Source organism: Giraffa tippelskirchi, chromosome 6 (assembly GCF_054371585.1).
Source record: "Giraffa tippelskirchi isolate mGirTip1 chromosome 6, T2T-mGirTip1v1.2.pri, whole genome shotgun sequence".
Taxonomy (NCBI): domain Eukaryota; kingdom Metazoa; phylum Chordata; class Mammalia; order Artiodactyla; family Giraffidae; genus Giraffa; species Giraffa tippelskirchi.
Genome location: NC_137280.1, coordinates 54,268,039 through 54,294,589, shown reverse-complemented (window position 1 = coordinate 54,294,589; position 26,551 = coordinate 54,268,039). Strand labels below are relative to the sequence as shown.

The 26,551-nt window shown below is 46.4% G+C and overlaps 1 protein-coding gene and 1 long non-coding RNA gene across 8 annotated transcripts in view; one reads left to right on the top strand and one right to left on the bottom strand.

The window, feature by feature from the left end:
* Nucleotides 1-703: 703 nt before the first annotated feature.
* On the bottom strand, nt 704-20,108 carry SDR16C5 (short chain dehydrogenase/reductase family 16C member 5). Of its 7 annotated transcripts, XM_081505089.1 has the most exons (9): nt 19,820-20,108; nt 18,759-18,859; nt 17,839-18,161; nt 13,283-13,629; nt 9,870-10,001; nt 6,530-6,629; nt 3,223-3,367; nt 2,049-2,174; nt 704-1,007 (listed from the first exon to the last, which is right to left on the bottom strand). In XM_081505089.1, the coding sequence occupies exons 4-9, from the start codon at nt 13,613-13,615 to the stop codon at nt 914-916; spliced, it is 930 nt and encodes a 309-aa protein (XP_081361215.1). In that variant the 5' UTR covers nt 13,616-13,629; nt 17,839-18,161; nt 18,759-18,859; nt 19,820-20,108; the 3' UTR covers nt 704-913. The 7 variants fall into 7 exon arrangements, with proteins under 7 accessions (XP_081361215.1, XP_081361218.1, XP_081361213.1 ...); XM_081505092.1 differs by lacking the exons at nt 17,839-18,161; nt 18,759-18,859; nt 19,820-20,108 and adding exons at nt 13,965-14,074; nt 14,281-14,373; XM_081505087.1 differs by lacking the exons at nt 18,759-18,859; nt 19,820-20,108 and having other exon boundaries at nt 17,839-18,479.
* A 52-nt stretch (nt 20,109-20,160) lies between these two features.
* The window catches only part of LOC145511557 (uncharacterized), an 81,626-nt gene continuing 75,235 nt past the window's right edge, over nt 20,161-26,551 (top strand). Inside the window, exon 1 of the long non-coding RNA XR_014057942.1 lies at nt 20,161-20,217. This is a non-coding gene — a long non-coding RNA (uncharacterized LOC145511557). The remainder of the gene's footprint in view (nt 20,218-26,551) is intronic.

Sequence of the window (26,551 nt, the reverse complement as noted above, 5' to 3'; positions counted from 1 at the left end):
TTCCCAGATGGCGCTAGTGGTAAAGAACCAGCCTGCCAATGCAGGAGATGTAAGAGATGCGGGTTTGATCTCTGGGTCAGGAAGATCCCCTGGAGGAGGGCATGGCAACCCACTCCAGTATTCTTGCCTGGAGAATCCCATGGACAGAGGAGCCTGGTGGGCTACAGTCCATGGGGTCGCAAAAGAGTCGGACACAACTGAAGTGACTTAGCACGCACAGCAGTATTACTGGCCCTTGGTTATGCAGGAATGTGCAGTAAAGCTGCCTGACACGGTGCCCCTGGGGAGCCTTCCACAGGTCTGGCACTTGCTGAGTACCCAGGGCTGTAGAAACAAGCATCTTTGTAGGGAGGAGGACGAGCATCTGTGTGGGGAGGACATGGGAGGCTGACCTTTCCATGCCGGACGGCACAGTTTCAACAAGGCCAAGTCTGACAACAAGGTGATGCTCCCCAGCACTCTGTGTCCTCAGGACACCCCACCTCTGCAAGCACCCAGGCTTCTCAGCCCTCCCTTCCTCTGTCCAATGCAGGTTCAGCCACAGACACCTGAGCAAAATGATGGGCAGTTCACAAGAGAGAGAGGATTATCTCACTTCCACACATGGGGTCACAAAAGCTTGGATGTGATTTAGTTAACTAAAACGACAATGACAACAATAACAACATTCACTTCCACAGCAGTTGCAAGCCAACAACAAAAATGGACTTTTTTTTTTTAATTTAAAAAACTCAAAAGAAAAACAGAGCGCAACATTATTTGCAGAGGCACTGGTTGCAAATACTAGTCCAGACAGCAGACAAAGGACAGTGCTATGGTCTCCAGGTACATTCTGTCAACAAAGACACTTCTTCATTGAAACAGATGTTGTATAACTGTGGGTATCCGGGGATGTCAGCCACAGAATTGGTCTTCAGTTTTTCTTCCTGGCGCCAGTGAAGCCATCCATCAAATTGAAGGCCCCCATGTACTCACCCCAAAGCAGCCCCACCTTGAGGGGCAAGAAGCTAAAGAGAACACAAGAGGGAACATCTTGGTTATCATTCATGGAACATCTTTACGAGCTCCACTGAAAAGCAGGGCCATTGACTTGCTGTAGAAGACGTCAGTCACTCATGCCCACCTGAACGTCCCTGTCTTGTGGTAACTCAGGGCTCGGCCACCACGTGGGAGGACACTGGCCCAATGTCTCCGTGTCTCTCTTTGCTTTATTTACATTATTCACTCACTTCCGTGTCAGTCTCAAGGCCTGACTACATTCTGTAATGATGGACAGGAAGCGTGCAGCCTTGAGGAGTCTTGATCCTGCCTTGCAACCTTGCTCTGTTGCTCACAGTGCTACTGGGCTCTTGACACTAAGTTCCTCCCACTGTCCAAAGAGGTTTATTGACCTTTCTATCCTGGACAACTGAGAGAAGTCCATGCAGTAGCTCCTCAGAGCTTTGGCGAGACCCAACTAAGACTATCCATCTTCTGCATCCCACTCACCCCTCCTGACACTCTGACCCTGTCCATCATGACGTTCACACCCCAGGATGAGGAAGGGCACAGTCAGCCAACTGGAGACTTGTCCCAGGAGTGGGGACAAGAAAAAGGCCCTGGGTTCATGGACCCTCTGGGGGCAGCCCAAGATATCCAGGGGGTTCCTGCCCTTCCCAGTTTCAGGTCTCTGGTCAAACATTATCTTCTCCATGTGGTCATCCTGATGCTTAAATCAGGATGCATCCTAGAGCCCTTGCTCCACAACAGGAAAAGCCACTGCAGTGGGAAGCCTGCTCACCACAACTACAGAGTAGTCCCCACTTGCTGCAACTAGAGAAACGCCCACACAGCAATGAAGACCCAGCACAGACAAAAATAAAATAAATAAATTAAAAAGTTACCTTTTTTGTCCCCCCCCACCCCCCACCCCCCCCCGCCCCTGTTATCTTTTAAATGGTTCCTCTCTGTTGGCTCTGGAGTAAGCTGTTGACTGGACTGGCACGTTGAGAATTAATAGGAGCAGAAACATTACCTTTTTATTTATTACTTTTTTCCTCGAACATTACCTTTTTAAAAACACAATGAAGTATATAAACTTAGGCATATACAGGTACATGTTTTCTTGCAGGATGGCATCTACTATCTTCCTAACTGCATATTCTGGCTCCAGAATCGGTAAGAGAGAAGGACAGCTGGTGGTGGGTTGGGGGTGGGGGGGGAGGGTTAAAAAAAACAAATAAAGAAATTAGAGAAAGCAATTCTTAAAAATTACAATAAAACAGTTGTAAGCTTCCCAGGTGGAGCTCGTGGTATAGAACCTGCCTGCCAATGCAGGAGACATAAGAGACGCGGTAAGAGACGCGGGTTCCATCCCTGGGTCGGGAAGATCCGCTGGAGGAGGAAATGGCAACTCCAGTATTCTTGCCTGGAGAATCCCATGGACAGAGGAGTCTGGCAGGCTATGGTCCATAGGGTCGCAAAGAGTCAGACACAACTGAAGCTACTTAGCAAGCATGCACACACAAGATATTATCATTTATTGGCTTCTTTTCCTTCCAGATTTGATATTTTTCTATACTCCCTTATTATCAATATGGTGAGTAATAACTAGAATTTGAAGTGGAAAACAGGGATTCTAATTAATACAATGATGTCATAATAGGCACATGTGTGAAACCAAATTAAACAAATGGCCTAAATGTTGCAAAGCGCATCTTTGAAAAGTAACTGCCTGTCATCTGATGAGTGCAGACTGGGTATTTACGCCCCTTCAACAACCTCTCGTCCTTCTGTGGAATCAGGGATGAGAGCAAGGTGGAGTTGGTGGCAGAAAGGGGGTGTGAGACAGGAGCACCAAGGAGATGGGGGAGCAGGTTGAGGCCACAGGGTGGCCTTGCAGACGTGGATGTAGCCTTGATGTTTGTGTGCTGCGCTCATGTCGGTTGTATCCGACTCTTTTCCACCCCATGGACTGCAGCCCACCAGGCTGCTCTATGAGATTTCCCAGGCAAGAATACTGGAGTGGGTTGCCATTTCCTTCTCCAAGCCTTGATAAACCATCACTATTAAACCTAGTGTCTTAATCACTAACACATCTAAGGAAAGAAATTCTGAAACCATTTATAAAGCAGGCTGAATGCTGGAAAAGTCTTTTTAAACAACTTTAGCCAGAACAAAATAAAATCGATAGTCAATCATTTTTCAAAATACAGCTCCTTTGAAATCAAATGACATGCTTACCCAGTAGTACATCCGTCAAACATTCCGGTTTTTATAAAAAATGGACACACGATAGTGGTTTTGATCCCCTTCTGTGCCTTGGCAAATGATTCTAAAAATATCGCTTCAGCAAATCCATTGGCTGCAAATTTACTTGCACAGTAATCTGAAAAGACAAATGATACTATTATATAGTGTAAAGTTTTTAAATGGCATTATAGGAAGATTTCCTCGTAACATGAATACCGGCAGAGACAAACCATTTCAGAGTTCTTGTTTTGCATGATCTTGGTCTGCTCTGCCTGGAAGAGGTGAGGGGTGAGTGGGAAGGTCGGTGGTGACCTCAAGGTCAGATGACAACGGCTGTGTGGGCTTGAGGAACAGCAGGGCTGCAGGGAGTCACACAGCTGAACTTCACTCCCGTGGTAGTGATGGTAATGCACTCTGCAGCCCTGACACGGGGCACCAGATGTTGGTTCTGCCCCAAAGAACTCTGGCCCAAATGGGGAGGAGGACACATAGAAGAAGAATTAAAATAATAAGTCAAGGGATTTCCCTGGTGGTCCAGTGGTCAAGAATCCGCCTTCCAATGCAGAGGACGCAGGTTGGATCCCTGGTCAGGGAACTAAGATCCTACATGTCTCGGGGCCACTAAGCCACGAGCCACAACTATGGAGCCCATGTACTCTAGAGCCCGTACTCTGCAACAAGAGAAGCCCCTGCATGCTGAAACTAGAGAAAAGCCCAAGTACCACCACAAAGACTCAGTGCAGGCAAACAAAAACAAAAACAAAAAACTTATACTAATAATAAGTCAAGTGAGAATCTAGGCGGCAGAGATCAGTGTGGGTCATGATATCTGTCAGAGCAAGTTTTCTTCCAACTCGAATTCTTCCACCTCCAGAAAAAAAACAAAGTTTTTCTTATTTGGGCTTCCCTGGTGGCTTAGACAGTAAAGAATTCGCCTGCAATGCAGCAGGCCTGGGTTTGATCCCTGGGTTGGGAAGATCCCCCGGAGGAGGGCATGGCAACCCTACTCCAGTATTCTTGCCTGGAGAATCCCATGGACAGAGGAGCCTGGTGGGCTACAGTCCATGGGGTTGCAAAGAACACACTGCCCCTTCAACCTCAACTGCTTGAGTATCTTCAAATGCAGGGGAAGTGGTATCTGGGTCAGTTTTGAGCTTTCTGTCCTCGGTTACACTCACTTCAAGTCAAAACCTGGACATTCAGTTTGCTGAATGGAAATGTCAGGAGAAGAAAAGGCATTTAGGTGACTTATCCTTCCCTCTGCCTCACAAAGCAGAAGACACACACCTTGGTGCTCTGCTGGGAAGCAGCTACTCCAGCCAGCAAGAACCAGGCTTCTCATGCTAGGCATGGAGTATCAGGCAGTTACTGCCTCAGATGCTGGAAAAGACACAGAAGAAGTGGCGAGGGGTGCAGGGAGGTGAGAGGAGGGGTCCTGAGCCACCTCTGGGATCATATGAGTCATCTGGTAGAACTATAACTCACTGAGCTCCTCAACCCCCGAGACTGGGATGAGTGGGCACAGCCCAGGGCCAGGGAACCTGCATTTCAAGTAGCAGCCCCAGAGGTTCTGATTCTGGGGAGTTGCTGCCCACGCAGAGAGTACTTGTTTCTAAGGGAGCTGGGGAGGAGAGACCTGCGTCTGAAGAGAGAGATGCTGTGTCTAACTAAAGGATTAACAGGAGCTGTAAATACACTTGTGGTATGTCAAGGACCTGTGACTTCTCAGATGTACGAGAGAGGGGGTAATAATAATACTTGATGGATTCTAAGGAGGACAGAGGCAGGGAGACCCAGGCTGCAGGGAGACGTGTACAGACGGCTAATATTGGGGTGATGAGTGGTTCTGGAAACCTATCTAGGCAGCTGAGAGGTACTTGCTGAGACCAGTGTTGTGAATCTGGAACCAGCTGTGAGTCAGCCAGCTGGCTGGTCTGCTACCTGAGTGTTGCAATTAGGGTTCTGATGGATGAGCCTCCGGGGGACACCCTGCGGGGAAGGACAGGACTTCCTAGAGCCAGCTCCCCAGTGGGCTCTCTTCACCAAAGATCTTGTTGTATGTCTTGTCCCCTCCCCCCTGCTAATGTCAAGTCGGTTGCAGGGGACATAGAAGAGACAACAAATTCCTGCCAGTCTCCAAAGAATGGAACAGCAAAAGAAAGTTAATTTTAGGTTTCCTGGGGTGAAGACATTTTCTCCAAGCTCCCAGCCAGGGGAGACCACTTAATGTAAAATTCATAGAGCAGAAGGGTCCTCTCTTTTTTTTGGCTGCGCTGAGTCTCCATTGTAGTGTGCAGGCTTTCTCTACTTGCTGTGTGTAGGGGCTTCTCTAGTTGTGGAGCACAGGTTCTAGACTGTGGGCTCAGTAGTTGTGGCGCATGGGCTTAGTTGCCCTGAAAAGACTCTTGAGAGTTGCTTGGACAGCAAGGAGATCAAACCAGTCAATACTAAAGGAAATCAACCCTAAATATGCATTGGAAGGATTGATGCTGCAGCTGAAACTCCAATACTTTGGGCACATGATGCGAAGAGCTGACTCACTGGAAAAGACCCTGAAGCTGGGAAAGATTGAGGGGGCGACAGAGGATGAGATGGTTGGATGGCATCACCAGTTCAATGGCCATGAGTTTGAGTAAACTCTGGGAAATTATGGAAGACAGGGAAGCCTGGTGTGCTGTGGTCCGTGGGGTCGCGAAGAGTCAGACACAACTGAGAGACTAAACAGCATATGAGATCTTAGTTCCCTGACCAGGGATGATACCTGGTCACACACCCTGCATTGGAAGGCAGATTCTCCTTCACTGGACCATTAAGGAAGTCCCAGAAGGGTCCTCCTTAACACCCCGATTACAGTGCCAGGTGAGTTTGGGGGAAGGTGCCTATGCTAATTACTTGTGTAAGGAATTTATAAGTAGGGTCTCTTTCTTTTTTAAAAAAATTGGAGGATAATTGCTTTACAATGTTGTGTTAGTTTCTGCTGTACAACAACATAAATCAGCTATATGTATATGTATACTCCCTCCCTCCTGAGCCTCTCTCCCACTTCCTTATCCCACCCATCTAGGTCTTTTATTAATTCCAAGCAATTGCATAAGACCTAATGATTCTAAAGTGCATAGTTCAATTTCATGTAAGTATAGCAGCTGGGCAGTTTTGCCGGATGATCAAGTTCTCAACAACTTACCTTACTGAATATATGTCTGCATCTATTACCATTTGTTATTAGTGCACCAAGTTAGTGCTGATTATTCAGAGCTATTGCTCAAGCTGCGGTTGTGAAATACCATATTTCTCTTACCTGCCAGTCCATTTATTCCAATTAATCCAGCTGAACTTGAAATGCACACCAAATGTCCATGGTCATTAGCAATCATAGCAGGTAGAAAGGCTTTATAAGTCTAAGAAGATCAAGGTAAAATGCTTAACATTTTATAGCACATTATATTTTTTTCAGATGTTTATATAATCATCATGATTGAAAAAAGTTGTTCAAGTTCAAAAAAATACCTGAAGGAAATGGGACATTCAAACTTAAATATTTGGCAAGTAACCATCTTAACTTGTTTAAACTGTGGATCAATATTTTGCTGGTGGTTATTCCAGTATTTTAATTGGAATTTCAATTATTAAAAATAATTTACTCAAACTTACATTTGCTCATATTTGACTTTTAAAAACACAACAAAAACAATAATTGAAACAGTACAGGAAAATCTTAATTGTGGTATCCACAGTCCACAAATCAGTTAGATCACTCAAAGATATGGTTATTTAGATTTATGGTGCCTTTTTTCCTCCCTTGACTTATATTTGAGTTTCAAATTTTTCCTGAACTTTGTTCACAGGACATGTGGCTGTTGGTTTCAGTTTAAAAATATCACTTTGTTTTTAAACTCATCTGGCCTGCCAATATCCGCTGGATCATCGAAAAAGCAAGAGAGTTCCAGAAAAACATCTATTTCTGCTTTATTGACTATGCCAAAGCCTTTGACTGTGTGGATCACAATAAACTGTGGAAAATTCTGAAAGAGATGGGAATACCAGACCATCTGACCTGTCTCTTGAGAAACCTGTATGCAGGTCAGGAAGCAACAGTTAGAACTGGACATGGAATAACAGACTGGTTCCAAAGAGGAAAAGGAGTACGTCAAGGCTGTATATTGTCACCCTGCTTATTTAACTTAGATGCAGAGTACATCATGAGAAACACTGGATTGGAAGAAGCACAAGCTGGAATCAAGATTGCCGGGAGAAATATCAATAACCTCAGATATGCAGATGACACCATCCTTATGGCAGAAAGTGAAGAAGAACTAAAGAGCCTCTTGATGAAGGTGAAAGAGGAGAGTGAAAAAGTTGGCTTAAAGCTCAACGTTCAGAAAACTAAGATCATGGCATCTGGTCCCATCACTTCATGGGAAATAGATGGGGAAACAGTGGAAACAGTGTCAGACTTTATTTTTTGGGGCTCCAGAATCACTGCTGATGGTGACTGCAGCCATGAAATTAAAAGACGCTTACTCCTTGGAAGGAAGGTTATGGCCAACCTAGATAGCATATTTAAAAGCAGAGACATTACTTTGCCAACAAAAGTCCATCTAGTCAAGGCTATGGTTTTTCCAGTGGTCATGTATGGATGTGAGAGTTGGACGGTGAAGAAAGCTGAGCGCCGAAGAATTGATGCTTTTGAACTGTGGTGTTGGAGAAGACTCTTGAGAGTCCCTTGGACTGCAAGGAGATCCAATCAATCCATCCTAAAAGAGATCAATCCTGGGTATTCATTGGAAGGACTGATGTTGAAGCTGAAACTCCAATACTTTGGCCACCTCATGCAAAAATGTTGACTCATTGGAAAAGACCCTAATGCTGGGTAGGATTGGGGGTGGGAGGAGAAAGGGCCGACAGAGGATGAGATGGTTGGATGGCATCACTGACTCGATGGACATGGGTTTGGTAGACTCCGGGAGTTGGTGATGGACAGAGAGGCCTGGCGTGCTGCGGTTCATGAGGTCGCAAAGAATCGGACACGACTGAGCGACTGAACTGAACTGAACTGGCCTGTCAGGGAGAAGTGGTTATGAGCAAGAGCCAGGAAGGGCAGAATGAGGGCGTGTGCATGGCTGGAGAGGCTGATGTGACTGGTCTGTGCAGAGGCCAGAACAATGCAACTTGAGTGTGGGCACCTCTCCTTGCGAGTCAGGACCATGCCTTTTAATGTTCAAGGCATGTAGTTATCAGGCTGCTGGTGGGCACGCTGTCCCTGGAAGAAAAGCTATGACAAACCTACACAGCATATTGAAAGGCAGAGACATCACTTTGCTAACAAAGGTCTGCATAGCCAAAGCTATGGTTTTTCCAGTAGGCATGTATGGACGTAAGAGCTGGATCACAAAGAAGGCTGAGGGCTGAAGAATTGATGCTTTTGAACTCTGGTGCTGGAGAAGACTCTTGAGAGTCCTAAAGGATCTCCGTGCTGTCCTTGATCCATCCAATCAATCCTAAAGGACATCAACCCTGAATATGAATTGGAAGGACTGATGCTGAAGCTGAAGTTTCAATACTTTGGGCACCTGTTGTGAACAGCTGACTCACTGGAAAAGACCCTGATGCTGGGAAAGATTGAAGGCAGGAGGAGAAGGGGGCAAGAGAGGATGAGATGGTTGGATGGAATCACTCAATCAATGGACATGAGTTCAAGCAAACTCTGGGAGATAATGAAGGACAGAAAAGCCTGGAGTGCTGCGGTTCATGGGGTTGCAGAGTCAGACACAACTTAGCAAATGAACAGCAACAACAAAGTTGACTGTGCATCTTAGTGTGCCCCTAAACAGACCTGGTGGATGTTTGCTTGTTAATTATGCCTCCATTCACTTCAAGGGAGTTTCTGCCTAGGCAAATGGTGAGGTCACCTGGTCATGTCTATGCACGGTCACTTTCAACTTTTATGAGCCCTTATCTCACTGGGCTGTTTGAAGGCTTACTCATGAGGTGCCTGGGACAGTACCAGACAGGATGCTGGCCGTCAGTACATGATTAGGACACAAGGGCAGCTGTGTCTTTGCAGGATTCCCTGAGCAGAGGTGTGGGGAGGTAGAGCTTAAGGTGGATCAGGAAAGGACAGCTTGAGCTAGAACTGAGAAGTCTGCACTTTATTTAAGACCAGTACTGCTGTAAGAGTCCACTCTGATGGTAAAGAATCCACCTGCAATGCAGGAGACCCGGGTTCAATTTCTGGGTCAGGAAGATCCCCTGGAGAAGAGAATGGCAACTCATTCCAGTATTCTTGCCTGGAGAATCCCATGGACAGAGGAGCCTGGCAAAGAGTCAGACATGACTGAGTGACTAACACTTTCACTACTGTTAAGAGAACAAGAGGAAGCCTAAGTCGCTTCAGTCGTGCCCAACTCTTTGAGGCCCCATGGACTGTAGCCCACCAGGCTCCTCTGTCCATGGGATTCTCCAGGCAAGAATCCTGGAGTGCGTTGCAATTTCCTTCTCCAGGGATCTTCCTGACTCAGGGAGCTTCCTGACACAGGGATCTAACCCACATCTCTTATGTCTCCTGCACTGGCAGGTGAGTTCTTCACCACTAGCGCCACCTGGGAATGACGTTTATAATGAGAAGAAAAAATACTTACCCATATATGTGCTTTGAAATTCACGTCAAGAGACTTTTCTATAAGCTCATCTGGGCAGTCCATGAACTTTCTGCCTGTTACGATTCCTGCATTGTTGATCAGGATGGAAACATCACCAACTTCTTTCTTCACCTGAATTGAATAAGGAAATCAGCACCACCAGGGCAGCACAGGCAGACCTTGGAGATACCTGGGTTCAGTTCCAGACCCTCCGCAGTAAAGCTGACGCCATAACATAGTGAGTCATACAAATGTTTCGGTTTACTGGTGCATATAAAAGTTATGTTTACACTATACTGTCATCTATTAAGTGTGCAATAGCTTTAGGTTTAAAAAACAAGTCGCCTTAATGAGAAATGCTTTTTTGCTAAAAATGCTAACCGTCATTTAAGCCTTGACTGATCTGCAGTAACAAACATCACTGATGACAGATCACTAGAACAAATATAATAATGAAAGGGTGAAGATTGTGAGAAACAAGGTGATGCTGAGACATGAAGTGAGCAAATGCTGTCGAAAGAAGGGTGCCATTAAGAGTTGCTCAAGGCAGGATTGCCACAAACGTTCAATTTTCAAAAAAATCTTCAGATGGTAGAAAAAATGCAACATCTGTGAAGTTCCATAAAATGAGGTACGCCCATAATTCTTTACGTCAACTGGATTTATTTTCCTGTAGTTTTAGATGCTTCTGTTCTTGTTAACTCAGACTGAGCTAAAGCACTCTTAAAACAAAGCGTGTCTATTTCCTTTGCAGAGTTCATGGCACATCAGAGATCTAAGCCTAATGCCGTTCTACTCATCTTCCCCTCTTCTTATGATGGTTCCAAAACCTGTAATGCTACTTTCCTACACGGAGAGTTATTCTTATACTCAGTAGTGACATGGTTAGTGACTTTGTCGCATGCTAAAATGAAGCATGAGCCACACAGCCTTTTGATGAATGTGGTGATATATCAGGCATGATACCGTGCCATGTAAATCAAGCCCTGGCACTTGTAGCAACGGGGATGGGGCAGGGAGGGAGCAGAGGGAGTATGATAGTCATATGAATGTTTCAAACACACAGGAGCTCAGAACCCGTCCATCCTGTTTTCATCCCTTGGCTGGTTCTCTTCTCCCCAACACCAACGTTTAGGTGTAAGATCTGTGAAGGGAGGATCAAAGGGGCCCCCATCTGTTGCTGTCGCCCCGGCACCGGCCAGACTGGATACTTAATAACTTTCATTTAAGAAATAAAAATCCTGGGAGTGCCACTGGAGCCTTCCCTTTAGAACAAACCTTCAGGAAGTGACCCAGGCTCTTTGTCAGATTTTTTTTTTTTTTTGAGCACAGGGCTTTCCAGGCTCGACGGCAGGCGGTGGGGCCATCCCTTGGCTTGCCTTCGTGTTTTGAATTTCATTCCTGTAATTTGTATCACATAGCAGGGGCCCTGTTCCCCCCGAATCAGAGGGAACCCCTGGCTGCAGCACCACTTACATCTGTCTCTGGCTCTGTGCATTGTGTGCGCACTCGTGTGGGTGTGCAGATGTGGGTGTGAACCTGCCTGTGTGGGTAGTGCAGCTGGGGAGAGGGAGGCTGGATTACTGATGAGCCGACACTTCCACTCTCCTTACGTGCTCTCCCAGAAGGCCTGAGTCCCAGCAAGGAAGGTAACGTGCTCGGTATCCACTGGCCAATGAGATCCCTAGCCTCAGGGAAACTTAGGATTGCAATGGAGGCCAAGGAAACCTTACGTTTCATGTTGAAGTTTTCGGATAGAAGTGCTGGGAACCATCTAACTTAAAGTCTGATGTGGAGAGTGGATAAAATATTTAGTCAAATCAAGCTGAACAGCAGTCAAGGCACTCTTCCTGGGGCAAAATCACACGCTAAATGGGGCTGTGTGATTCTGAACAATAAATGACTCAACCAGGATGCCAGGTGGCAAGGATGGACTTTCTGAACTTAGTCCCAAGCTATGATCTAGGGACACAAGATTTCAAAGTTACTGGGGTCTGTGGAAATAAAACACTGACATATCAGCTCTAAAAGTCTGCACCTTGATTATTCCTCTATGAGATAAAAATTTCCTGCTTACCTTTCCTCTGTCAATAACAAGAGGTGGAAATGGCTGGTTTATAGTATGACTGTCTTAAGGTCTTCTGTCTTTAAATGTGAACCAGTCACTGCTTTAAGAGTGCCTCATAGCCAGAGAAGTGGCTCATAGTCGGGGGAAGTCATAGTCGGCTCATAGTCTCCTGGCAGGAGATCGTGTTCCAAGTGCAAAGAGCTTAGTTTGCAAAAGTAGCTGCAGCAGTACCCCCTGCACTTTGAAAGGTGGTCCCTGCACAAGCCCATGCCAGCTTGTCTGGTCTGGATTCCCAGACTTGCTGGGCAGCCTGCGATTGGTGATGGTGGTGGTACCGGATGTCTAAGATGTAAAGACAAAAGTCACAACTTAAACTCACTGGCCAGAGACCTCACACCCGTCCACTGGGGAGTCAGATGAGAAGCTGCAAGCAGAGCCGGGTTAGAGCCTACAAGCTGGGCAGGAACCTTCCAGCAGGCACATCTACTTTCTTTCTTCTGAAACCAGGGAACTCTGAAAGCCACAAAAGTGGCTTTCTAGTCCAGGCGAATGATGTGTGCAGCGCTCGTGCAACGAGTGGGCAGAGAAATCCTTATAAGGGAAGAGGAAGCGGCCACCACATGGGCATGTGCCTCCTCGGGCTCTGCGAATCCACTGGAGCTCTGGGCTCCTGAAAGTGTTCTTTATACATTCTTCTCTACCGTCACCAAAGGGGCAGCGTCTTTAGGATGAATAAAATACGCGATTTTCATATGACCATGTGAGAGAAATGCAGGTTGAATGGAAATCACTGTTGGGGGTGGGGGAAACAGCTGGCCTTGCCATCAGGCTAGATATGGGTTCGCCTCCTGGTGTGGTCCTCCCCTAGCTCTGTGACTCCCAGCAGGTGATTTAATAGCCCTGCTTCTCAGTTTTTGTTATGCCTCCATGAAGGGTGCTATGGCCTTTCTCTTACACGGTAACAGGTGGCCTGGACAACGAGCACATGAGCTGGCTAGAGGGCGTTCTTCGGAGTCAAGAGACTCGCATCCCACCTGCAGCTCTGCTCCTTATTACCTGCACTTCTCAGGTAAGTCACCTGAGAAACTCACCTGCACTAAGTCTCCGTTTTCTTGTGAAGTGGAGATAATAAGAGGCCTGACTTGATAGGAGTATAATTCAGAGGGTGCCAAGCATGGTGTGTGGCACACAGCAAGAACTTAAAAATGCTAATTCCCATGCCCTGATATTTTTTAAAGGGAGGCAAATTAGCACTGAGGAAGGCAAACAGAGAAACTGATGGACGTCAGAGATTACATCCAGTCCTTACTGCCCATACATAGGAAGAGCAAGCACACAGGTTTACCTGATTGGCCACTCTGTACACTTCCTCCTTCCGGCCGCAATCACAGGTATAGGCATAGACCCTCGTGGCTCCAGCTTCCCCAGCCATCTTGCAGGTCTCCTCATTACTCTCCTGATTGATATCCCAGAGCACAAGCACCGACCCAAGCTGGGCAAATCTGAGGGCTAGGAGCCTTCCGAGTCCACTTCCAGCGCCTGTTATAAGTACGATTTCACCAGCAACATTCTTTCGTGGCTTTGGGATTATAGCAAAAACTATAGCCTCCACAAGAGCCAATGCTGATTTTCCTAAGAAAATGAACAATTTCTTGGCTGACTTCAGCTTGAGCGCCATGTTTTGGCTGACACCTATAAAGCAAGAGGGACTCATGTGAGGACCTTATTCCATGGGGCCCATACTTCCTTGCAGAAGTGAAAGAAACTAAGAATTGTGATGTAAACATCCCTGTTGGTAGCAGACTCTGAACTGAGAAGGGGGAGAGGGGGTCCACAGGGACCATCTCGACCAACTTGCATCACAGTGCCGAGCTCATCACATCCCTGCATGCCTGTTATGTGTTCTAGGTAACAGAAATGCTCGTTACCCAGAAATTGTAACCATGGCTACATTTAACCCAAAGCAGAAGCTCACTCTTTCTCATAGCTAGCTTTTCTCCATAATAAGTCCTGTAGGTTGATTTCACCTTCAAGGTCTTGACCCTATTGTGTTGATGACACAACTGCTCTCTTCTGGTTTTATTTTTTGCTTCCTTTGAGGTTTCTGTTTTCTCATTGCACTGTTGTTCTTTAAAATCTGAGATTCAAGAGGAAAATGTGAAATCCTGCTTGTATTAATCTACCTGAAGAGGAGTAATTAGACATTCTAAACCTCGGCCCCTACAACTTGCCGTCAGCACAGGGTACCCGTTTCCCAGGCTCTGAGGCCCTCATGCCACATCCCTTACTACTCGGCCCTGCAAATGTACGACATCTGGGAAGGGTGAGATAGCTAGGCCCTACCCCTGTCTGGCTGTAGAGCCTGTGACAGGCCACGCAGCCCCTCTGGGCCTCAGTCTCCTCACCTCCTGGTCCTGTGGTCTAGGGTGGATCTGCAAGTAGGATGAGAATGTTTGCGCATGCATGACCACAATGCTGGCTCGCAGCCAGCACTTTGTGATGTTAGCTTGTTTCTCAGACTCACAGCACTGCCCACAGGAAGGTACCCAATAGGTTTGCTGAATGAATAAAAGGCAAACTTATACAGGGCTCAATGTCTCCATACTATCAGTCACTCACACTTTAGTGAGAATGAGCTTATAAGATGCTTTTCTAATAAGCACCTGAGAAAGAAGGGAAATGTCTTATTTCCTCCAGACAAGGAGAGAAGGGCATACTGTGCTGTGGGTGGGGGTTTTCCTGAAGGGGTAGCCAGCTGAGAGTTGGATGTGAGGACAGAAGATGGGACTTCATTAATGAAGTGAAGCAGTTCCACACTGACTTTGCAGCTTGGCTGAGGACACACTAGTTCTCACAGATTCATTAAAGGACAGCTTGAAGCATGGTCAGACCCTTAGGAAGTGGCAAACTAAACTGTTGCTTCTTGGCTCTTTCTACAGATGGAGGCTGGCAGATTATAGTCCATGAGGTTGCAAAGAGTTGGACACGACTGAGTGAGCATGCACGCATGCGTAGATGAGACCAAGGACCAGAAAGAATATGTGTGTGGCTTAGCCAGGATCCCTGTCTAGTTTGTGCAGGCCAGGTGAGCTCATTGTCACATTTCCTGGGCGTGGATCCTGTGCAGGTACAATGCTGGGCCCTGGGGCTGAGTGGGTGGGCAGTCTTCCCTAATCTCTGCCCTGGGGAGATAAGACTCTAATGAAGGAATGAATACACCACTACGAGCTGCAGTGTTATAAAGAAAAGTGTGTGTGGGGGGGGCACTCTAGAGAGTATCCAGGAGACCTGCTTTAGATGGGAGTCAACAGAGGAGGGAACAGGCCAGATCTGTGGAAAGTGATCTTTGATTGGACATGCAAATGATGTACGGGGCAAGGGAGGGCTTGGGAGCGGCTTGCCCAGCGCAGGGATGGAAGAGTGTGAGCCTTGAGGTAGGTTTGCCTTACGTGTCCAGGAAATAGGCATGCTGGTGGGGGTGGGGGAGCTGGATGTGCCGGTCCAACAAGTGCTTCCTGCTGTGGAGCACTCAGCTTTACCACACTTTGGATGAAATGGCTCTCAGACTGTCTGTCATCTTTGCTTCTGGATGATTGATAGAGTCTCCCAGGCCCACAGGACTTGGAGAGAAGGTACCTTAATGGGTGAACAGTGGTCTTCAGATTCTCATTTTAAACACACAGGGGATAGATTCCTTCAGACCTGAAGGAAGAGGGTCAGACTTCCCACAGGGTTGCCACGCCTTGGGCACCCTTCCTAGGCGGCAGCCTTGGCATCATCCATACTCCTTCCGTGAGAAAACTCACATCAGCCGGCTGTGCATGTAACACTCCTTCTGTGAGAAAACCCACACCTGCCAGTTGTGCACAACTCCTTTCAGGGACACCATGATGTACGTCCTCACCAGGGGGACAATGGTCCACCTCCCTCCTCAGCGTCTCCAGCACCATCAAGATAGCTGGAAGCCTCACCAGTCTCCTGGTTGATGTGAAAGTTATTTGTTTCAGGGGTTCTAGACTCCAGTTTTCCCTTGTCTCCATGCCGGTGTGACACAAGCCCTAGGACAAGCCACTTCTTAACTCAACCCAGCAGATGCTTCCCAGGTTCTCTAGAGTTGGGCCTCCTGAGGTCCCCCTCATTTGGGGTTTAGGGTGTCTGCGGGGTACCGGCACAGGCAGTGAGGTCTCGGGATTGTGGGCTGGAAACCTGGATCTGCCACTGACCGCTCTGCATCCTTGGTAGGAACCGCTGCCTCTCTTGTGTTTCAGTTTCCTTCTCTGAACAGGGGGATTCTATTAGTACAAGCCAACATGTATGAAATTGAAAGGTGTGGAAGTTATATGAGGTTAACGCATGCTTCATGCTAAGTCGCTTCAGTCATGTCTCACTCTGTGTGACCCCATGGACTGCAGCCTGCCAGGCTCCTCTTGTCCATGGGATTATCCAGGCAAGAATACTGGAGCCGGTTGCCATGCCCACCTCCAGGGGCTCTTCCTGACCCAGGGATCAAATTCTCGATTCTTACATTTCTTGCATTGGCAGGCAGGTTCTTTACCACTAGCACCACAGGTATTGAGGAGTGTAATATGATTTCTACTGCTCCTTATGAAGGGCTCCCCAGAAAATAATCTGTTACAATGCAGGAGATGCAGGTTCGATCCCTGGGTTGGGAAGATCCTCTGGAAAAGGAAACGACAACCACTCCAGTATTCTTTTTTCCCCAAACTTCATTGTTGTCTTATTTTAAGAAATTGCCACAGCCACCCCAACCTTCAGCAGCTATCACCCTGATCAGTCAGCAGCCATCAACATCAATGCAATATTCTTTACCAGCAAAAGGACTATAGCTTGCTGAAGCCTAGGATGATGGTTAACATTTTTTAGCAATTAAGGTTTTTTTTTGATTGACATTCCAGGATTCTTGCCTGGGACATCCCATGGATAGAGGAGCTTGGTGTGCTGCAGTCCATAGGGTGGCACACAACTTGAGACGGATACAACTTGGCGACTACACAACAACAACAAACCCACGTGAAACTTCTGAGCAGATTGGAGGGAAAAAAAAGGTCCCCATTGTGCCACAGAGCACAGCCCTCTCCAGGAGGCAGAGGGTGAGGGTGAGGGTGGAAGGAGAGGAGCTGGGCTAGATCTGAGTGCTGCCAGGTTTATCTCCCATCCACACCCACCTACTATGTGCTAGAAGAGTGCCAGGAGCATAGTGACAGCAAAATAAATACCAGCTAGGGCTGTGATTGGTGTTCCAGCTAGCGTATGAATTACAGATACTCGGCTATGCCAGAGAAAGAGGTTAATAGTAACTTTGCTGAGGAACCCAGGTAAATGTCTGACTCTCTCTTAGTGTAAAGACTACTCCTTAGGAAGTCAGGGAACATATGTGTTAAATTTCATCAGGCTGAAGACTTCTTTGGCGTCTTCATCCCATGGCTTACCCACTTAGTCCTAAAGCTGAGCTAACTTGGTGCAGCATAAACAGATGAGGCCTGCCTCCCAGGCCAGGGCTCTGCTACCCTGCTAAGGGGGCACGGGGTGAATTGTGTGTATGTGTGTAGGGGGTAGTCTGGAGAGGGACAGCGACAGACCAAGGCCAAGGTGGGTGCACAGAGCAGCAGAGAGTGGGGGACCTGGGCACAATGCCCGGAAGAAAACGAGGACACCCGGGAGGAATCCCACCCTGCTCTGGGTTGGGGCGGGAGGCTGGCAGCTCGGTTCTCGGGGCTCGGGGAGCGTGGATCGCTGACGCAGTGGGGGCCTCGGGGACTCTGCACCCAGCCGCCAGGTCTCCCCAAACGCTCACGCTCAGCGCACGCCCACCCCCATTAACCTTAACGCCCCGGGCTGGCCTCGCACGACCCCGGCCTCCCGGAGACCTCGGCTACTCACCCGGGACAGCTGCCGCAGAGAAGCCCGCCTGGTCCGCCGTGGGCACCGCGTCTCTGGCTTCAGCCCGGTGAGGTTCGGGGTTTATCCTGGCCGCGCCCGCGCGGGGGTGGGGCGCCTGCGGGCCTCTGCGCGCCCCGGGGGCGTGTGCGTTCCTACTTTTTTCTTCCCAGGCTGCCAGATTTGGAAGCTGGCAATTCTGTCTGGCAGACCCGACGTGTACCTAGATGCCGGGCAAGTGCATCCCCCGGGGACGTTTAACGTTTGCGATGCCCATGGCTGCAGCTTGGATTATCAAGTCAGAATGGCTGGGTTGACAGGGGGCCCTGGCAAGAACAATTAAAAAGTTCCCCAAGCGTTTCATAAACGCAGATCAAGGTTGGGACCCTTTAAGAGGAGAACACTGAGGAGGCAGATGCGGGGTCCGTGCGGGGAGGGAGCCAGGTACTGTCCGTTTGGCCTGCAGTGCGGAGCAGAGAGGCGAGAACTGGGCTGTTTGGCTGCTCGGATTCCGCCCTGGGCCTTGGCATGTGGGCGTGGCACAGCCCGGGAAGCGGGTGGGTGCGGAACTGGCAGGGGGCCTGGAGAAGTCAGAGAAGTTAACAAACACTGACTGGTGTTTATTGAACATTTTGTCTGTGTACAAAGATCCAGAGACATAGCAATGCTACATCTGTCGGGAAAAAATGAGATAATAATCAGCGAATAACCTTTGGTCATCATTTACTAGATCACCAGTGAAATGAGTGGGGGTGGAGTTTCATGGGTGGCATGAGGAGGAATATCAGATTATAGGGTGCTAAAGGAAGAACTGGGAGTCAGGACAAGATTGCGTTTGGAGTTTAATGAGGGTTAAGTGGGACACACAGGAGTGCCCAAGGTTCACAGGAGAGCTGCGTAGCCAACATGTATCTGGGACAAACCTGGCTGTCAGATTAACTCAAGTCCGTGTGCTGGATGCACGGTGAGGCCAGACACACTGTCAAGTTGGAGTCTGGAGCAGAGAAATGTTTACTGCAGAGCCCTGCAAGGAGATAAGGAGGCTCAGGCCCTGAAAAGGTTCCAGCAGCCGGAAGGGGTTTGGCAAAAATTTTCTTTTAATATATATATTTATTTATATTTAATTGGTTGATGATTGCTTTACAATATTGGCTTGATTTCTGTCATGCTTCTGTCGGGGGAGTTTGTAATTTCTTTGGTTCTGTCTCACTGAAGCGATGGACAGACTGGTGTTATTGCCCTTGGAAGGACCAGTGTCACTGTTGTAGCCACCCGTTCAGGGAAACAAACTCACTCAGAAGGACAATGCAGATATTGGAGTGCAGTTTATTACACCAGAGGGCCCAGGGCAGAACCTCCTCTTAGCCAAGAGCCCCGACCAGTTTTTGTGAAAAACTTATATACCCTAAATGTAGGTGCCCAAATCCACCTCCCCAAATTCCCTGAAGCTAGTCTGAACAATTGAAAAGAAAGATACAATCAAAGTTAACCCTGTGATTCATATGTCTTAAGCCTAGGTAGTTAACAGTGGACAATTCAATAGGCCTGTGGTCATACTCCAATAAGCATAATAGAATGTATGATTCTATTCTGTTACACAGATAATTAGGGTATTCTTTTAGGCAACAGAGAGTCTAGGTATGAGCCCTGGGGCTCTTCCTTTTGGGGGCCTGGTTTTCCAGTTGGTATGTCGTTTCCATAGATACTGGGCATATAGCTCAAAGTCCACAGTCTGGCCCAAGATGGAGTCCTTCTTTTAAGACAGAGCCTGTTCTGTTTCCTCCTTCATTATAGCTCCGTGTTACAGCTCAGTTTTATTTAGAAAGCAAAGGGAAATACATCCTTGAGTCATGAGGGTGGGCCAACCCTAAAGATGTGAAGAGAAGCCCCCAGACCAATTTTGGCTCCTCTTTTTATGTCTTTTCTCCTCCCCTTGAGCCTACCCTGTGTGAATTGGGCTAGCCAGGAGGGCTGATTGTTTTACCTGAGGTTCTCACTCCAGTCCTCCGACCTTCCTTTGTTCTGTTTTCCTGGACTTTCCCCTTCTTTGTCTTTTAGCCACCGCCCTTCTGGACTCCTTTTTCCTATTCTAACTACCTAACACATCAACATGAATTAACCATAGGTGTACAAATGTCCCCTCCCTCTTGAATTTCCCTCCCATCTCCCAGCATTCCCACCCCTCTAGGTTACTGTGGAGCCCCAGTTTGAGTTTCCATTGGCTCTCTATAAGGGCTGGTGGGGAGAGAGGTCCCAGGATGATCAGCTTGAGCACAATTCTCTGATGGGCTGATGGTGAGGTCACAGGGTGGTGTCACAAAGGTTAGTAAGATCAGTTCTTGGGTTCCAGGAGGCCTGGGGCTGTGTGCTCATGGTGGTCAGGTACTTAACATTTTCTATTTGGTGGGGGTTTTCACAAATGCAAAACAGCTCAGAAAATTGGCATCCAATACTGTTGTCTGGGCCCTTCAGAGGGGAGCTACAGCAGAGGATATGGGGGAAGGCCTGTTCCAGGAAGATTTCATAGGGACCTGCTGGGTTACAATGTGAGGAACTGCACATTTGTTCTTTATTTGGCTGTGAGAAGAGTCAGACAGGTGGTTTAAGCCTGGAGGAGTAGGTGTATGGGAGAGCCTTGAATGCCTTTTCAGCGCTTAGAGGGGAATGCTGTGTTCCGGAGGCAGTGAGGAGCTGTTCTGTGTGAGGGTGAATAGGACAGGTGTGTGAGTTGGTTTCATGTTGGCAAGCGTCACCCAAGGATATGTGCTATGGGGGGCTCTACATGGCTGGGGGAACCACAGAGCTTTTGGGGGGCTGTGAGACACAGGAAGTACACATGTGCAGGTGATAGAGACAGGCAGGGAGGTGCCCCAAGTGCATGGAAGAAGGGGTCCCCTCAGCCTGAATGAGGAGAGGGAGCTGGCCAGAAGAGGCTTCCTGACTCAGAGACAGAATGGGTCATATTAGGGGCTGACTCAGTGGGGAGTGAGAGGGCGCTGTTACCAAGTCCAAGCTCGCTCTGCTTGCCGCATGGAAAGTCAGTGATTCTGAGACAAGGCGTTGGGACTAGGAAGAGACTTTATATGGGAGCCAGTTGACTGAGAAGATGGCAGGCTAGTGCCTCAAAATAACCATCTTGTTGGGGCTTGGTTGCCAGGATTTTTATGGATCAGAGATGGAGGGGTGAGGAAACAAAGTAAAAAGACTATTCAATCCTTGCCAATATCCCCTAGAATGGCAAGCTTCAGGCAGGGGAATGTGCTAGTTTCACTTCCTAACAGTCCTTCACAGGTGAGTGGCTTAGGTTATCTCCCTGAGGCAGGCCATTATGTATGCTTACAATGACAAAAGTGGCAAGATGAGGGTAAAGGTCACAGAAACAGATCCAACATAAATTCAAAATTAACCCTTCTGGCTTACAGACCAGGGCACAGAAAAGTTGGGTGATGGACTCCAGGTCACATAGCCAGCCTGCAAGAGTTCAGATGGGGGTAAAACCATTGGATGGCATTTCAGGGCACTCTGAAGTGCCCTTGGTCCTCTATGTCTCAGCACAGAAAGAATTTGGCAGGAGGCAAAGTGATAGATAAGAAGCAATTTATTAGAATAGGATGCTTGAGAGGGCTTACAAGTGGGTGGGAGAAAAGGTATCAGGCTGAGAACTTACTGGGCTACAGTTCTATATTCCAAGGAAAAGGGAGGGGGGAAAAACTTCTTTGACTTTCTTGAATAGATGTCATGCTTCTATCATCAACTTCTCCTCCAGGTTGGGCAGGGAAGATTTCTTGCACCTACATGGCCAGGCTAGGGCCACAAATGATTGTTTTTTAATGTGTGCAGGGAGTGTGTCCTAACTTACTGAGCTCACTGGGCAGGATGTGGGGCTCATGTCACCATCGTTTTATTGTTTGGAGGTACATCCTGTGCTTCTGTGTCATGGTTTTGTTGCTAAGCAAGCCTGCTTGGTTTTGTGGTTAAACAAACCTGCTGTTTTTGAGTAATCGTTAACTTACAGCTGTCTCCCATGTTTTTTCTACTGCCAGTCCCCTAGTGGGGTCACTTGTGTGTGTTAGTCGCTCAGTCGTGTCCGACTCTTTGCGACCCCACAGACTATAGCCTGCCAGGCTTCTCTGTCCATGGAATTCTCCAGGCAGGAAGACTGGAGTGGATTGACATTCCCTTCTCCAGAGGAACTGCCCAACCCAAGGATCGAACCCTGGTCTCCTGCATCACAGGCAGGTTCTTTACTATTTGAGCTAGAGGGAAGTCCATGAGTGGGATCACTTACTTTGTCCCTTTACTCTGTTCCTATCAAGGGGACATTGGGAAACACCAGCCTTCTATCATCTTCATGGTTTCTCTGCACTGTCCCTCTTCTTTCTGGTCAGGAGCTCACAGTAGACATCAAGAAAGAAGTCTCCAGCATTATTAGAAAGCTCATTAAAACAACATGAATGCGAAGCAGTGGGCTCCCCTGATGATGCCCTTCAGAGAACTACAGGCACTGCCTTTGGAAAAGGCCTCTGTTTGACTTGGTATGGGGAGCACTCATAGGTGACCGGAAGCCTGAAAACTACCATTACCTTTAAAGGGTCCTTTGTGGCAAAGTCTAGGAACAGATAGTTTCTGATGCTGGATGTAGAATCGTTGATGAACACATGAAAGAAAATGCTCTAACTTTATTCTTAGAAAAATGCATATTAAATAATTTCTTGCCTTCCAAATTGACAAATATTTGAAAAAAAGAGAGAATGTCTTCATATGGCAGTGGTGTAAATGAAACATTTCTGGAAAGCAAGTATGTATCAGGAGCTAGAAATACATGTAACCTCTCATCCAGTTCCATCTATGACATTAATTTTTACAAAATAATTGGATATCATCTGTTGACTCCAGGAAGGAAAACTGGCCACCGGGAGGAGCATTTTGACTGGTTTGACTCATGGAAATGTATTACCCTTTCTGGAAACACATATATTACTAAAAATAAATTGATCCTTAATTTCTAAGAAATATGTGCAGATGGAGTACTTTATAGTCATTTTTAAAAATAAAATCCTATTCTCAAGGATATAGAAAAATACTCATGTGATATAAGTTTAAAAATCATAGTATAAGACTCAATATATGATATGATCCTATGTTTCTAAGAAAACTTTATCTACATGCATTAGAAATGCTGGTAGTGAATTCACCAATGTCTTAACATTATTTTTATTATTATTATTGAATAGTGGAATTTTGGTTGATTTTATTTTTTCTTTGTGCCTTTTGTATTTTCCAAATTTTTTATTATGTGATTTTATTTCACAGTAAAAATTTTTCTTTGAACAGACACACACAGATGTTTCCATTCAAGATGGTAGGATGCGTATAGGCATTTATCCCTATTTTCTTCTAAAATTCCTGTGAAATGAAGGGGAAGATGTTAAAGTGAGTTTGAACATAATAGTGTTAGAAAAAAAGAAAGGCTGTCTCAGTGAGGACTGACTAGAGGTCAGTAAGCAGATGGATCCCATTTCCAGAAACCAGAGCAAAAGATACCTTAACCTAAAACACTCAGGGAAGGCACTGGAGAAATGAGTCATTCTTCCCAACAAAATCCCCGAGTAACTGCAATCCAGTAAATAAACACAAAGAGTGGAAATAGGATATAGATCATCCAGATGGAGTACGAGTCTTGATATAACAAGAAAAACAAAGCACTAAAAGTACTAAAATAAAATATACAAACATTGTTTTGTTACTTCTACCACCAGAAACCATCAATTTTTTTATCTGACTCCATAAAGAGTATGAACTATCATACAGTAAAAAAATACCATAAGCAAAGTAAAATAGCAAGCAATAGACTATGGGAAAATATTTTCACATAAAGAATTGACAATTAGCCATAATTTATAGACTTTCTATAAACCACTCTGAGCAAGGCAGTAGAAAAAATGGGTAAAGATATGCACAGAAAACTCATAGACAATAAGTACAAGTGACTGAAAACTTCTGAAAAGATGCTACATTTCACTAGTATTCAGGAAAATGCACATTGGAAAAGAATATCCTTTGGTTTCATCTTTTGGTATGGAGACATTACAAAGTTAGGTGAAAACCCAGAAATGATGCTGGTGTGGGAACACAGGTATGCTTATGGATTTGATGTGAGGGCAGATGCTGATGTATCCTTTCCAGAAGGCAGCTGGGCAGCAGCTTTCATGCCTCTGACCCTGTTCTTTCACATCTAGGGATCAATCACATAGGAGTATTGACACTTGCTCAGAAGGAATTCTCAGTGAAGCTTGTTTGCAGTGGCAAGAAACAGAAACTCCTTAAATGCACATCTTTTCCAATCATTATCAGTTCAGTTCAGTCAATCAGTCATGTCCAACTCTTTGCAACCCTGTGAATCACAGCACGCCAGGCCTCCCTGTCCATCACCAGCTCCCGGAGTTTACCCAAACCCACGTCCATCGAGTTGGTGATGCCATCTAGCCATCTCATCCTCTGTTGTCCCCTTCTCCTCCCACCCCGAATCCTTCCCAGCATTAGGGTCTTTTCCAATGAGTCAACTCTTCACATGAAGTGGCCAAAGTATTGGAGTTTCAGCTTCAACATCAGTCCTTCCAATGAACACCCAGGACTGATCTCCTTTAGGATGGACTGGTTGGATCTCCTTGCAGTCCAAGGGACTCTCAAGAGTCTTCTCCAACACCACAATTCAAAAGCATCAATTCTTCGGTGCTCAGCTTTCTTCACCATTCAACTCTCGCATCCATACATGACTACTGGAAAAACCATAGCCTTGACTAGACGGACATTTGTTGGCAAAGTAATGTCTCTGCTTTTAAATATGCTATCTAGGTTGGTCATAACTTTCCTTCCAAGGAGTAAGCGTCTTTTAATTTCATGGCTGCAATTACCATCAGCAATGATTTTGGAGCCCCCGAAAAATAAAGTCTGACACTGTTTCCACTGTTTCCCCATCTATTTCCCATGAAGTGATGGGACCAGATGCCATGATCTTAGTTTTCTGAACGTTGAGCTTTAAGCCAACTTTTTCACTCTCCTCTTTCACTTTCCTCAAGAGGTTCTTTAGTTCTTCTTCACTTTCTGCCATAAAGGTGGTGTCATCTGCATATCTGAGGTGATTGATATTTCTCCCGGCAATCTTGATACCAGCTTGTGTTTCTTCCAGCCCAGCATTTCTCATGATGTACTCTGCATAGAAGTTAAATAATCAGGGTGACAATATACAGCCTTGATGTACTCCTTTCCTATTTGGAACCAGTCTGTTGTTCCATGTCCAGTTCTAACTGTTGCTTCCTGACCTGCATACAGCTTTCTCAAGAGACAGGTCAGATGGTCTGGTATTCCCATCTCTTTCAGAATTTTCCACAGTTTATTGTGATCCACACAGTCAAAGGCTTTGGCATAGTCAATAAAGCAGAAATAGATGTTTTTCTGGAACTCTCTTGCTTTTTCGATGATCCAGCGGATATTGGCAATTTGATCTCTGGTTCCTCTGCCTTTTCTAAAACCAGCTTGAGCATCTGGAAGTTCACGGTTCACGTATTGCTGAAGCCTGGCTTGGAGAATTTCGAGCATTACTTTACTAGCATGTGAGATGAGTGCAATTGTGTGGTAGTTTGAGCACTCTTTGGCATTGCCTTTCTTTGGGATTGGAATGAAAACTGACCTTTTCCAGTCCTGTGGCCACTGCTGAGTTTTCCAAATTTGGCATATCGAGCGCAGCACTTGCACAGCATCATCTTTCAGGATTTGAAATAGCTCAACTGGAATTCCATCACCTCTACTAGCTTTGTTCATAATGATGCTTTCTAAGGCCCACTTGACTTCACATTCCAGGATGTCTGGCTCTAGGTGAGTGATCATCACACCATCGTGATTATCTAGGTCGTGAAGATCTTTTTTGTACAGTTCTTCTGTGTATTTTTGCCACCTCTTCTTAATATCTTCTGCTTCTGTTAGGTCCATACCATTTCTGTCCTTTATCAAGCCTATCGTTGCATGAAATGTTCCTTTGATATCTCTAATTTTCTTGAAGAGATCTCTAGTCTTTCCCAATCTGTTGTTTTCCTCTATTTCTTTGCAGTGATCATTGAGGAAGGCTTTCTTATCTCTCCTTGCTATTCTTTGGAACTCTGCATTCAGATGGGAATATCTTTCCTTTTCTCCTTTGCTTTTCGCTTCTCTTCTCTTCCCAGCTATCTGTAAGGCCTCCTCAGACAGCCATTTTGCTTTTTTGCATTTCTTTTCCATGAGGATGGTCTTGATCCCTGTCTCCTGTACAATGTCATGAACCTCTGTCCATAGTCCATCACGCACTCTGTCTATCAGATCTAGTCCCTTAAATCTATTTGTCATTTCTACTGTGTACTCATAAGGGATTTGATCTAGGTCATACCTGAATGGACTAGTGGTTTTCCCTACTTTCTTCAATTTAAGTCTGAATTGGCAATAAGCAGTTCATGATCTGAGCCACAGTCTGCTCCCGGTCTTGTTTTTGCTGACTGTATAGAGCTTCTCCGTCTTCGGCTGCAAAGAATATGATCAATCTGATTTCGGTGTTGACCATCTGATGATGTCCACGTGTAGAGTCTTCTCTTGTGTTGTTGGAAGAGGGTGTTTGCTATTACCAGTGCGTTCTCTTGGCAAAACTCTATTAGCCATTGCCCTGTTTCATTCTGTACTCCAAGGCCAA

Coding starts and splice junctions, on each gene's coding strand:
- SDR16C5 (XM_081505086.1), bottom strand. CDS start 14,142: ATGTCTAATTACTCCTCTTCAG. Junction 13,630..14,120: donor GTCTAATTACTCCTCTTCAG/GTAGATTAATAC, acceptor CTTGCTTTATAG/GTGTCAGCCAAAACATGGCG. Junction 3,368..6,529: donor TGGAATAAATGGACTGGCAG/GTAAGAGAAATA, acceptor TTGTCTTTTCAG/ATTACTGTGCAAGTAAATTT.